Source organism: Pongo abelii, chromosome 12, assembly GCF_028885655.2.
Source record: "Pongo abelii isolate AG06213 chromosome 12, NHGRI_mPonAbe1-v2.0_pri, whole genome shotgun sequence".
Taxonomy (NCBI): domain Eukaryota; kingdom Metazoa; phylum Chordata; class Mammalia; order Primates; family Hominidae; genus Pongo; species Pongo abelii.
The window spans coordinates 26,302,704-26,315,391 of record NC_071997.2 but is presented as its reverse complement, the minus strand read 5'-3'; the positions used below and the strand labels follow the sequence as shown (position 1 = coordinate 26,315,391).

The 12,688-nt window shown below is 54.4% G+C and overlaps 1 protein-coding gene across 1 annotated transcript in view; it reads right to left on the bottom strand.

Moving 5' to 3' along the window:
- Positions 1 to 4,466: 4,466 nt before the first annotated feature.
- LOC100451782 (tyrosine-protein kinase ZAP-70) overlaps positions 4,467 to 12,688 on the bottom strand; it is a 28,172-nt gene continuing 19,950 nt past the window's right edge. Inside the window, exons 5-14 of the mRNA XM_024242378.2 lie at positions 11,342 to 11,480; positions 11,151 to 11,238; positions 11,013 to 11,059; positions 10,761 to 10,812; positions 9,640 to 9,832; positions 8,896 to 9,102; positions 6,673 to 6,865; positions 6,441 to 6,581; positions 6,231 to 6,343; positions 4,467 to 4,958 (exon numbers count right to left, since the gene is read on the bottom strand). Of these exons, the coding sequence (XP_024098146.1) occupies positions 4,835 to 4,958; positions 6,231 to 6,343; positions 6,441 to 6,581; positions 6,673 to 6,865; positions 8,896 to 9,102; positions 9,640 to 9,832; positions 10,761 to 10,812; positions 11,013 to 11,059; positions 11,151 to 11,238; positions 11,342 to 11,480 (1,297 nt within the window). The 3' untranslated portion in view covers positions 4,467 to 4,834. The remainder of the gene's footprint in view (positions 4,959 to 6,230; positions 6,344 to 6,440; positions 6,582 to 6,672; positions 6,866 to 8,895; positions 9,103 to 9,639; positions 9,833 to 10,760; positions 10,813 to 11,012; positions 11,060 to 11,150; positions 11,239 to 11,341; positions 11,481 to 12,688) is intronic.

The following is a 12,688-nucleotide window of genomic DNA, read 5'->3' as shown; positions in this document are numbered from 1 at the left end:
GTTAGTTGCTTCCTGGCCAAGCAATCAGGAAATATGAAACAAAGAGGATGTTACTCACCTCCCATCTTGATTACCGCACCAGGCCTTGCGTTTTCTTCCCATTTCCAAACTCAGCCTTCCAGCCCCGCCAAAACCTCTTTGTTTCCAGAAGGACATTCTCTCCTGCTACACACTATTCCTGCTCCCTGGGATACCTTCTTTACAGTCCTCAACCAAATGTCACTCACCCTTCAGAACTCAGCTAAGGCGTTCCCTCCTACAGGAAGCCCACCAGATTGGCCCCTCTCAGCTGGCTCAGGAGCTTCTCTGGACCTCCAGGGCCCAGTGGGCTGCCACCATGCCAGTGGTTATCACCCTGGGCCTGTGTGCCTCATGATATGCATGTCTGGAATAGGCACATGATCAATAGAGGAGGAGTGAGATATTTGGAGAAGAGGTGTGCTCTGTATGGTCTTGGAATGGTAAAGGGAATGGGGGTCAAGGTTGGTGTCAGCAGCTGGAAAACCTTTCTAAGAACTGTAACTCACTTACCAGCCCAGGCTGCCTTGAGAGGTAATGGATGAGCTGCCCATCACAGGAGGTGTGCAAGCAGTGGTCAGAAACTGCTCCCTCAGCCCCTCTCCTCCATACCCAGGGAGCCTGGGCGGGGAGCTTTCCTAGGAGACATCACCCAGGGGGGACGGGGAGCTTTCCTGGGGGACATCACCTGGGGGGACGGGGAGCTTTCCTAGGGGACATCACCAGTGGGGACGGGGAGCTTTCCAGGCAGCGGCAGCGGTGATTGCAGAGGCCCAGAGGGGAGTCTGCGCGGGCACTGGAAACCCTGGAGGAGGGTGAAGGGGCTTGGTCAGAGCCGCCAAGAGAAAAGATCCTGCAAGCACCTTGCAGGAGACTGTTGGGAAAAAGCTGAGTGTTGGGAGGGAAACTGAGGTAGGGCTTGCATGACTGAAATAATGTCCTCTAGAATGTGTCTAGACTTGCTGGCTCCTTGCTTCTAGCCTTCCTAGGCTCCTAGATCGATTGTATTCCCATTATCTCAAGTAGCAGAACATGTTCCGTAGAAAAGCTAAACCATCACAGCTGTAAATCATGTGCTTAATGCAACGTGTCCTTTTGACCTCCACATTCTCACCACCTGTTTCTTTGCTGAATTACAAATAAATACCGTGGGCTCCCAGAGCTCAGGGTCTTCGCAGCCTCCATGATGGTTATGGCCCCCTGGTGTCCCACTTTTATCTCTCAAACTGTCTTTTTCTCAATCCTTTGACTCTGCCGGACTTTGTCACCCCCCAACCTGGTGTTGGGTCTGATCACCCCAACAGGGGACAGGAATGGGGACCTGGAGGTGAGGGCCTGAGGTCGTGCTGCTAGCAGAAAACGAGCCGTCCAGAGGTGAGGCAGGCGGTGAGGGCGGGATTGACCCCAGCTGGCCTCGGCCTGGGGAAACATCGCCACCTGGAGAGTGCTCTGCGGAACTGCACCCTCTTTCGTTGGTTCCTCAGCGGACATCTCTGGTGGGTCCGTTAGCGTTCCCAATGTACTTGACACCTATCTTTTTTTTTTTTTTTTTTATACTTTAGGTTTTATGGTACATGTGCGCAATGTGCAGGTAAGTTACATATGTATACATGTGCCATGCTGGTGCGCTGCACCCACCAACTCGTCATCTAGCATTAGGTATATCTCCCAATGCTATCCCTCTCCCCTCCCCCCACCCCACAACAGTCCCCGAAGTGTGATGTTCCCCTTCCTGTGTCCATGTGTTCTCATTGTTCAATTCCCACCTATGAGTGAGAATATGCGGTGTTTGGTTTTTTGTTCTTGCGATAGTTTACTGAGAATGATGATTTCCAATTTCATCCATGTCCCTACAAAGGACATGAACTCATCATTTTTTATGGCTGCATAGTATTCCATGGTGTATATGTGCCACATTTTCTTAATCCAGTCTATCATTGTTGGACATTTGGGTTGGTTCCAAGTTTTTGCTATTGTGAATAATGCCGCAATAAACATACGTGTGCATGTGTCTTTATAGCAGCATGATTTATAGTCCTTTGGGTATATACCCAGTAATGGGATGGCTGGGTCGAATGGAATTTCTAGTTCTAGATCCCTGAGGCATCGCCACACTGACTTCCACAAGGGTTGAACTAGTTTACAGTCCCACCAACAGTGTAAAAGTGTTCCTATTTCTCCACATCCTCTCCAGCACCTGTTGTTTCCTGACTTTTTAATGATTGCCATTCTAACTGGTGTGAGATGGTATCTCATTGTGGTTTTGATTTGCATTTCTCTGATGGCCAGTGATGGTGAGCATTTTTTCATGTGTTTTTTGGCTGCATAAATGTCTTCTTTTGAGAAGTGTCTGTTCATGTCCTTCGCCCACTTTTTGATGGGGTTGTTTGTTTTTTTCTTGTAAATTTGTTGGAGTTCATTGTAGATTCTGGATATTAGCCCTTTGTCAGATGAGTAGGTTGCGAAAATTTTCTCCCATTTTGTAGGTTGCCTGTTCACTCTGATGGTAGTTTCCTTTGCTGTGCAGAAGCTCTTTAGTTTAATTTGATCCCATTTGTCAATTTTGGCTTTTGTTGCCATTGCTTTTGGTGTTTTAGACATGAAGTCCTTGCCCATGCCTATGTCCTGAATGGTAATGCCTAGGTTTTCTTCTAGGGTTTTTATGGTTTTAGGTCTAACATTTAAGTCTTTAATCCATCTTGAATTGATTTTTATATAAGGTGTAAGGAAGGGATCCAGTTTCAGCTTTCTACATATGGCTAGCCAGTTTTCCCAGCACCATTTATTAAATAGGGAATCCTTTCCCCACTTCCTGTTTTTGTCAGGTTTGTCAAAGATCAGATAGTTGTAGATATGTGGCGTTATTTCTGACAGCTCTGTTCTGTTCCATTGATCTATATCTCTGTTTTGGTACCAGTACCATGCTGTTTTGGTTACTGTGGCCTTAGGTATTGATGGGACGTATCTCAAAATAATAAGAGCTATCTATGACAAACCCACAGCCAATATCATACTGAATGGGCAAAAACTGGAAGCATTCCATTTGAAAACTGGCACAAGACAGGGATGCCCTCTCTCACCACTTCTATTCAACATAGTGTTGGAAGTTCTGGCCAGGGCAATTAGGCAGGAGAAGGAAATCAAGGGTATTCAATTAGGAAAAGAGGAAGTCAAATTGTCCCTGTTTGCAGATGACATGATTGTATATCTAGAAAACCCCATTGTCTCAGCCCAAAATCTCCTTAAGCTGATAAGCAACTTCAGCAGTCTCAGGATACAAAATCAATGTACAAAAATCACAAGCATTCTTATACATCAATAACAGACCAACAGAGAGCCAAATCATGAGTGAACTCCCATTCACAATTGCTTCAAAGAGAATAAAATACCTAGGAATCCAACTTACAAGGGATGTGAAGGACCTCTTCAAGGAGAACTACAAACCACTGCTCAAGGAAATAAAAGAGGATACAAACAAATGGAAGAACATTCCATGCTCATGGGTAGGAAGAATCAATATCATGAAAATGGCCATCCTTCCCAAGGTAATTTACAGATTCAATGCCATCCCCATCAAGCTACCAATGACTTTCTTCACAGAATTGGAAAAAACTACTTTAAAGTTCATATGGAACCAAAAAAGAGCCCGCATCGCCAAGTCAATCCTAAGCCAAAAGAACAAAGCTGGAGGCATCACACTACTTGACACCTATTTTTTAATGCCTCCTTCTTATAAAATAAGATTACTTTCAGCAATAATGATGACATGAAACATAATGATGACCAAAAAGGAAATGAAAGCCACAATTTATTTACTGTCTGATATCATATTTTACATAATAATGTAAGTCGTTCAGCGACTCCCAAGTGAATTTTAATAAAACTGAACTATCTGCAAACCACATGATTTAAGAAACCAGTAAATTAACTGATGTAATTTGTCTTAATTCATTCATTAGTTTTTAAAACAATTAATTTAAAAACAATGTTTGCATTTTGGTATTTTTCGAATTCAGTAATACGGTTCATACGGGAACTAATATGTGCATCTACCAATGAAAAACATTGTATCTCATGATTTGCAAGGCACCCCTGGGGTGGTGAAGACCCCAGCTGGATGGGGGAGGGGGGGTTAGCGTTTGTTAAAATCGCTCCAGGTGATCCTAACGCGCACCTGGCATGGAGCACACTCATCTCCACACAGGGGAGCTGGGCTCAGCCAGGCACGCAGCCCTTGGACCCACACCACCTGGCCTCAGGTTCCCCACTCCACCCCAGCCCCTCACTCACATGAAGGTGCCCCTAGGGTGGAGAGTGGGACCCAGCCCCATCTTCCCAGGGGTCACTTCCAGGCTCAGTCCACACAAGAACAGTCACCTCCATGCACTTTTCATAACCCACCCCTCCCCTGACACCTACCCTCACCCCGGAAAAGATGAGGGCGCTCAGACAAGAGGGAAGCTGAGTTTATTCTGGTGATCTATGCCTGACCACCTGAGGACACCCAGGCTCCAATGTAAGGGCCCAGAGGAAGGCATCCGTGTAAGCAACGCCCTCAGCTCAGGGCCCTCCAGGAGCCACCAGCCCAGGACAGGCTGCACAGCCCCACACTCCCGGACCTCCCTGCTCCCCAGCCAGAGAGGACAGGGGGCCAGGCAGGCAATGCAAGGCCGGCGTGGCCTGAGACACCCCCTACCACAGCCCAGCTGTGTGTGGAGACAAGTAAGCAGGGCTCAGCCAGACTGCAGGGCCTGGGGTGGGGCTGAGGGCGGGAAAGAGCCGGTGTGGAGGGCTGCAGGCCCTGGGCAGTGGGAGCTCAGGCACAGGCAGCCTCGGCCTTCTGTGCGCTGCCCGGGGGCCCTTCCGCTTTGCTGGCCAGGCTGTAGTAACAGGCTCGCATGCGCTCCTCCACAGTCAGGAAGTCGGGGCGATCCTCCCACCTGCGGGGCGTGGGGTACATCCAGGCTGCTGACCATGCCCCCAGGACCCAGCTTCACCAGTGGGTGGGCATGCACTGTGCTTGGCTGAGGTAGACTTTCGGGGCTCAGAAAGTCAGCAGGGCTGTTGGGGTGGCGGGACATTGGGTGGTGGAGAGGACTCTGGGGTGTGAGAGCGTCGGGCAATGCCGCACAGCCTAAGAGGCAGAGCTGCCCACACACAGGGTACTGGGATGACCCTCTACCGAGCGTTGACCAGTGAGGACTCAGGGGACTGAGTGGACTTGGTGTCAGAGTGGCAGCTATTGACCATGGGGACCTAGGATACAGAAAGCTGATGCTCTGCGCATGCACCCGGGGCCAGGGTATCAGTGTGCTGGGCGAGGGCTTTAGACAAGAAGGAGTGCAAGGCTGGTGATCAGCAGAAGCCTGGAGCACGGCAGTGGGTCTGGCCAGCGGGGAGCGGCAGTATTAATGGTACTGTGCATGGGGTATCCATGGACTGTGTTGGGGTGCTAGGTGCTAGCCTCTTTGGGTACTGGGGCGTGGTGCCCTGGGTGTTTCCTAATGGAGGTAGAATTAACACATGTCGCAGGAGGGTAGGCCGGCCAGAGAGGGTGTCTATCTGTTGGGCTGCTTGGGTGTTGGGGTGTCAGCGTGCTAAGTGCTGGCCGGTGCGGGGTCACACATTAGAGTGTCCACACGTTGCATGGGCAGTCTAGGGCGTCTGCTTGTCTGGGGGTGTGTTGCCTGTTGTCTGATGGGAAGTTGGGATACTGATGGTGTTAGGAGTTGAGATGTTTGAAGGTTGGGCTTCAACCAGGCAGAGGTGGGGGCTGGAATAGATGAGTATTTGGTACCTCAGTGCTCGCCTGTCTGGTAGTTGGGTGCTGCGTGCTGGCTGGTGGGGACTGGAGTGTTGGGTACTGGAGAATCATCTCATGCCCTGAGTGTCAATGTCATAGGTCCAGTAGCAGAGTATGGACCTGTTGGCGTGTTGCAGGGTCCATGTGTTGAGTGATGGCTGAGGTTTTAGATGCTGAGGCACAGGCCCACAGGGGGGGTGGCAGGACTGTGGCACACTGGAGCAGGACAGCAAACCCTGGTGTGTCGGAGAGCTGGGTGTGGGGGTAGGGGGCGGCTGCAAAGGCCATGAACTGGGTGAAGGGCTTTGGGTGGGATGACATTGGGTAGAGTTATATTGACATCAACTCATCGGGCACCAGGACTTTCCAGGGGTCAGCCCAGCCGGGTCCCCTCCCCACTGGCACTCACTTGTAGATCCAGCAGTCGCTCATGAGTGCGTACAGTTCGGGCGGACACTCTGGTGGGCACTCCATCCGCTTGCCCTGCTCGATGAAGGCCATGACCTCCGGCCCTTTCATCTTCTGCTCAAGCCGGGGCCGAGACACCTGTGAGTGACCAGGGTCCTCCTCCTCCTCCCCCTCCCCACCACACCGCCCACCCGCCTCTGCCCGCGCCTGCCTTGTAGGGCTTCTGGCCGTAGGACAAGGCCTCCCACATGGTGACCCCGTAGCTCCAGACATCGCTGCGGCTGGAGAACTTGCGGAAGTTGATGCACTCGGGTGCGTACCACTTGAGCGGCCACTTCCCTGCTGAGCGGGCCTGGGGAGGGGGAGATGCTGCCGGGTCAGGGCTCAGGGACCCTCTACCCACCCAGCCCATCCAGCCGGGCATCACAGGGGCAGAGGCTTACAGTGTAGTAGCTGTCGTCGGCACCCAGTGCTTTGGAGAGGCCAAAGTCGCTGATCTTGGCGTAGTGCCGGTTAACCAGCAGGACATTGCGGGCCGCCAGGTCACGGTGCACAAAGTTCTTCTCCTCCAGGTACTTCATCCCCATGGACACCTGGTGCAGCAGCTCGGCCACATTGCTCACGGGGATCTCCTCCCTGGGGTGGCGGGGAAGGCGGGGTCAGCTGGGAGAAGACCAGCCAAGTTTCCAGGGGCAAAGCATGCTTCTCTGACCCAGCTGGGCATGAGCCAGGTGACCATGTGTTCAAAAACGCTTATTGAGCACTTGCTGTGTGCCAGGCATGAGGCTGGGGACACAGCGGTGAACAAAACAGGCAAAACTCCTGCCTTCATCCAGTCTCAAGGCTTTAGGGATCACCCACACACTACGACTCCCAAGTCTAGACCTCTGCCTGCACCCTGGACGTGCTGAGGTCTTACAGGCATCTCAAAGATAACGTGGCCTGATTGTCCCCGTCCCCATGTGCACACACATATGGCTCCTCCACTGTCCTCTCCAGCAGCTCCTCTTTCTGTCACACCCGATCCATCAGCAAACCCTGGCAGTTCTGGCGTCAGAATCTCTCCAGAATCCACCACACTCCTCATCTCTGCCTCTGTCACTGGGAAGCAGCCGCAGCATCACTCACCTGGACCCCCAGGCAGGAATAGTCAGCTCCGCCCAGGCCCTCACTCCCTCCTTACTGTCTCCTACTATCTTGTCCTCTCTGCCCCTGAGTCAGGTCCTCCCCCTCCTCTGCTCACAGCACCCCCTAGCTCCCACCCAACTCAGGGTAGGCTGCCAACCTGGCAGCCCGCAAGGCCTGGCACGGTCTGCTCATCCCCTCCCTGCCCGCACCACACGAGGCACGGGACCACCTCAGGGCTTCTGCACAGGCGGTGCCCTTTGCCTGGAATGCCCTTCCCCACGTCTGGGCATGGCGGCCTCCCTCAGTTTGTTCAAACCTCCCTGCTCACTGCACCTCAAACCCCAACGCTCCCAACCCCCTGGAGCTGCGGCAGGCTTGTGTCCACCGCACTATCTTCCCACATGCTCTAGATTTCATCAGTATTGTTACTTATTGTCTCTCTCCTCCAATCAGAATACAGAGCATGGATCTCTGCCTTGTTTATTTGCTAATGAATCCCAAGTGCTACTAACAGTTCCTGTCACTGAGAAACTGTCCAATAAACACCTGTCAAATGACTGAATGTGGGAGCCAGGGGCGCACTGGGAAGGTGTGTGCACCAGCCAGAGGGCACAGATGAGCAAAAACGTGCCTTGGGGAGCACAGAACTTGTTTCTGTGAGGGTAAGAGTTTGGGGATGAGGAATCACAAATGAAACTGCAAAACTTTTCAGTAAAGGGCCAGATAGTAAGGATTTTAGCCTTTACAGGCCACAAGTGATCTCTGTCACATCTTCATTTTTGTTTCTTAAAAAAAAAAAAAAAAAAAAAAAAAAATCTTAAAAATAGAAAACCATGCAGTATATACACAAAGGGCAGGTTCCAGATAACTGGCAATGGGCACTTTCCCAGGGGCCATGAATTTGGCCCAGGGAGTTTGGGGAGCAGCTGATGTGTACAAAGCTCTTACTAGCAGTGCCCTTTATTTATTTTTATTTATTTATTTTTTTGAGATGGAGTTTCGCTCTGTCCCCAGGCTGGAGTGCAGTGGCACAATCTCGACTCACTGCAAGCTCCGCCTCCCGGGTTCAAGCGATTCTCCTGCCTCAGCCTCCTGAGTAGCTGGGAGGCGCCCACCACCACGCCCAGCTAATCTTTTGTATTTTTAGTAAGGACGGGGTTTCACCATGTTGGCCAGGATGGTCTCCATCTCTTGACCTCATGATCCACCCGCCTCGGCCTCCCAAAGTGCTGGGATTACAGGCGTGAGCCACTGCACCCAGCCCTAGCAGTGCCCTTTATAGGTGCCGACTCATTCGATCCTCGCAAGGGCTCTGGAGGTAGACGCTGCTATTACCGCCGTGGTGCAATGGCGGACTGAGGGTTAGCTCTGCTTTGCAGGCGTGGGTATGGGTGTGGGTGTGCAGGGTGCAAGTGTGTCCACGATGGTGTGAAAGTGCCCCGGCTTCCCACACACGCATGCATGCGGGTGCGTGTCCACCATGCCCAGGATGGGCCCCGGCCCCACCCACCCGATGGCCGGGCCCACCCGGTGCTCACTTCTTGCCGACCAGGAACTTGTGCAGCGGCCCGCCGCCAGCCATCTCCATGACCAGCATGAGGGCCTCGGCCTGGCAGACGCCAATGAGCCGCACGATGTAGGGGTTGTCCAGCTGGTGCATGATCTGCGCCTCGCGCATCATCTCCTCCGTGTCCGCCTTCTCCGTGCCCTGCTTCAGCACCTTGATGGCCACGTCTATCTGCTTCCTGCCCAACCCGGCCACGGGAGGCACGTGGGCGAGGGGCACCAGCCCTGCTCGGCCCCACACCCCCACCCATCCATCTCTCTTCTTCCTTGAGTTGTGCGGTACACAACTGCGGTTGCCACCCAGGTTGGGACCAAGGCGCTCAATGTCAATGCAGCCAGGAGCGTCTGCTGAGGACGGCTCACAGCCGGATCGCTCACCGGGAACAGCCCATCGCCAAAAAGAATCCAAAGTGACACCCTCCCCAGGGGCAGCCTGTCAGGGGCCAGTGGACTCAGGGATCGGGGACCCCACTGCAGCTCCCCTGGGTTGGGAATTGCAGCTCCACCGCCTCCCCCTGCCCAGGCCCCATCCCACCCCCGTCAGGTGTCCCGAGCTCTCTCAGGGAATCCTCCAGCGTGCAATGTCCTGCCCCAGAGTCTGTTTCCCAAGCAAACTGCTGTGGGACAGGCGTCCTGGCTCCCACCCCACAGCCTGGTGAAGCCACTCCCCTCTGCCCCAGGCGGCGGTGCTCCCACCACGGCAGGGGCGGCCATACTTGCGCATGCGGTACACGCCCTGGCGCACTGAGCCAAAGTTGCCGCAGCCAAGTTCAATGTCGGCTATGAGGAGGTTATCGCGTTTCAGGAAGAGCTTCTTGTCCTTGAGCTCCTCTGGGTCGCTGTAGGGGCTCTCATACACGCTCGTGTCCATGGGCATCGGCCGCGGTTTGTCTGGGGACGTTACGCGTGCTGGGCACACACAGCCGTACACTCCCAGGTCAGAGGCAGGGGCGTGGGGAGCAAGGCGGCCTCAGCCCCCACAAGCACCTGCCCCAGACAAGGGTGCCGTCCCTGGAGCATGCACAGGCAGGTGGGTGCCCATGCGTGTTCCTGCACATCCACACGCACGTACTGGCATACACTCCTGGCCACAGCTGTGGGTGCCCCGTGAAGCCACATGAGGGTGGACTCTAGGGGCGTGTGTATTGGTATCCACATGGCACCATTACTCTGCCAGCTGGGGTGTGCATGTGTGTGCATTTGTACGTGTACGCCTATGGCCGGGCCTGTCCCTGTCTGCGTATGCAGCACACAGCCACATTTACAAGGCCTCCAAAAGTGAGCCTCTGGGTGCACATGTAACTATGTGTCTTCTCTGTGCACACACATGTTCAGGTCTGGGCCCACCCATGAGAAAGAAACAGGAGCACCCGCACCAGACCATTTTAGGAATGTGAGCTCTGGGGCCCATCCTTGGTTCACATCCCGCCTCCACCACTGCCTCACATCCCCGTAGACAGAGCCCTCCCTCTCTCATCTGTAAAGTGAGGTTAATCACTATAGCCACTTCATAAGGCATGTCAGGAGGGTTCAGTGGCTCATACACACAGTGACCTCAGAACGTGACTGACACATAGTAGGCGCTCAACAAATGTGTGTCTGGGGAGCCTCAGGCAAGGCCAAGTGTGCTCCCTGCACGTCAGTACACACTGGGACACACATGCGCACAGGCAGGTGTGATGAGTGTGGGCACATGTGTGCACAGGTGTTAACCAAGCCAACTGCTACAGCCTGGCCCGGCCCACGGCGTCTCCCGTGAAACCCCACAGCCCCAACAGGGACCCTGCTTTCAGCTCGGCATGAGCCCCAACCTGCATCCCCACCTCTGCCCGCTCACCTGGCTCAGGGCTGTATCCATCTGAGTTGAGGGTGTCGATCCGTCTCTGAGGCTAAAGGCCACAGTGTCAGCAAGGCCTGAGCTGGGGATGTCCAGCCCCTCTCATGAGACCCATATCCACTGAGGACTCCCAGAGACAGTGGAGAGAGAGCTTCTTCCGCTGAACAGGCACCCCAGCCTCCATCCCAGCCTCCCCCACAGCCACCCCCCAGCTCCATCCCCAAGGCCATACTCCAGGTGCCCCCAACTCACATGAGTCAATGTGGATGGGTGGGCTGGGAGTGTGGGAGCAGCAGCCCCTGGGGGAGCAGAAGGGACAGTGAGGGCTGGGGGCCAGGTCTCCTGCAGCGCCCCCCTGCCGCCTGCCGCCCGCCCGCCTGCTGCAGTCACCTGAGGCGTTGCTGGCGCTGCTGTTGGGGCAGGCCTCCTTCAGGCAGTAGATGAGCCCGTCCGCCTTCAGCTTCAGATACTCCACCAGCTGCAGGGAGCAAGCAGCTAGCAGAGAGGCTCCTCTCCTCCCCAGAGCCCGGCACCCCATCCGAGCACGGCATCTCCCAGAACAAGTTGCAAGGGCGGCCTACCTGCCAGAGTGTGTCAAACTTGGTGCCCTCGGGAATGCAGTACTTGCCCGCCTTGTCTTGGCTGATGAGGTAGTGGTACACCGTCTTCCCATAGATGAGGGACAGGGCGTATGTGCCCTGCTCCTTCCGTGGCCTCAGCCTAGCAGGGGAAGGGAGGGGATGTAACCCCTAGAGCCACCTGGAGGCCTCCTACTGGGCCCCGGTTCCCCCCACACACACACCCTATGGGCTCCACACCCCGGAGCCTTGCAGAGAAGCTGCAGGGACTGGGGAAGCCAGGCCAGGCCCCCATCACCTCCAGATCTGCTGATGATGGGCCAAGTGGCAGAGGGCGGTGGAGGGGCCATGGCTGTGTTCCCAGGAAAATGCACTGTTCTCCAAGAGCCAACAGATGGCCATTCACGGGGAATACCTGACCCCCCCACGGTGGACACCCAGCCACGGAGGAGGGGGACACCCAGCCACGGAGGAGGGGGACACCCATCCACTGGGGAACACCTGGTCCCCCATGGCTGAACAGCTGGCCATCCATGGCCAGACACTTGCCATCCACAGGGAGATAGTCATCCACAGGCACTCATTGGGGGTACACTCGGCCACACAGTCAGCCAACCATGGGGGGCACTTGGCCTTCTACAACAGACACAGAGCCTTCAACAGGTAGACCCAGCACCATTCTCCTGGGGAGAGAAAGCCTTTTCCACACAGACCCACACAGGTAGGCGCAGCTCCATGACAAGCTCACAGGGCACCCCTGTGCAAATCAAAACAAGTCACTTTCTCATCACAAGACTGACCAGTTCCATAATAGATGGACCTTTCCTAGAATGAGACCCTCGATTGCCTTCTGCTGGAATTTTGTCAAAATAAATATATAAATCTTCCATGTCTATGAAGGGAATTGAGACCCTCAAAGGTGGTGCATTTGTGGGGTGAGAAACTGTCCCCCTATCCCCTCCAGCCCTCAGTACACGCGTCCCCCCTCAACACAGACCAACTTAGTGTCAGACACTGGCACCCTCGCATGAAGCCCCACAGTGACACCAGTCAGCATCCCCCACACAACAGTTTTGTCTGGGGTCACTGGCACAAGCCTCTATTGCAGGGTCAAATGTAGCTTCCCAGTGAGGAGGGAGGGCAGCTGGCCCCGTGGAAGCTGTGGAGGCCGGAAGCAGCCAACTCCTGATCTCAGGGATTGCACTGCACTACAGAAGAGCCCTTGGGATGGCCTGCGAGCTGCATCCTCCAAGGTGCAAATTCTCAGACCAGGCCTGGCCCTGCCTGCGGATGTTCATTCACTGGATAAGTCTTTACTGACAGGCCAGGCACTGTTCTGAGCGCAGGGAT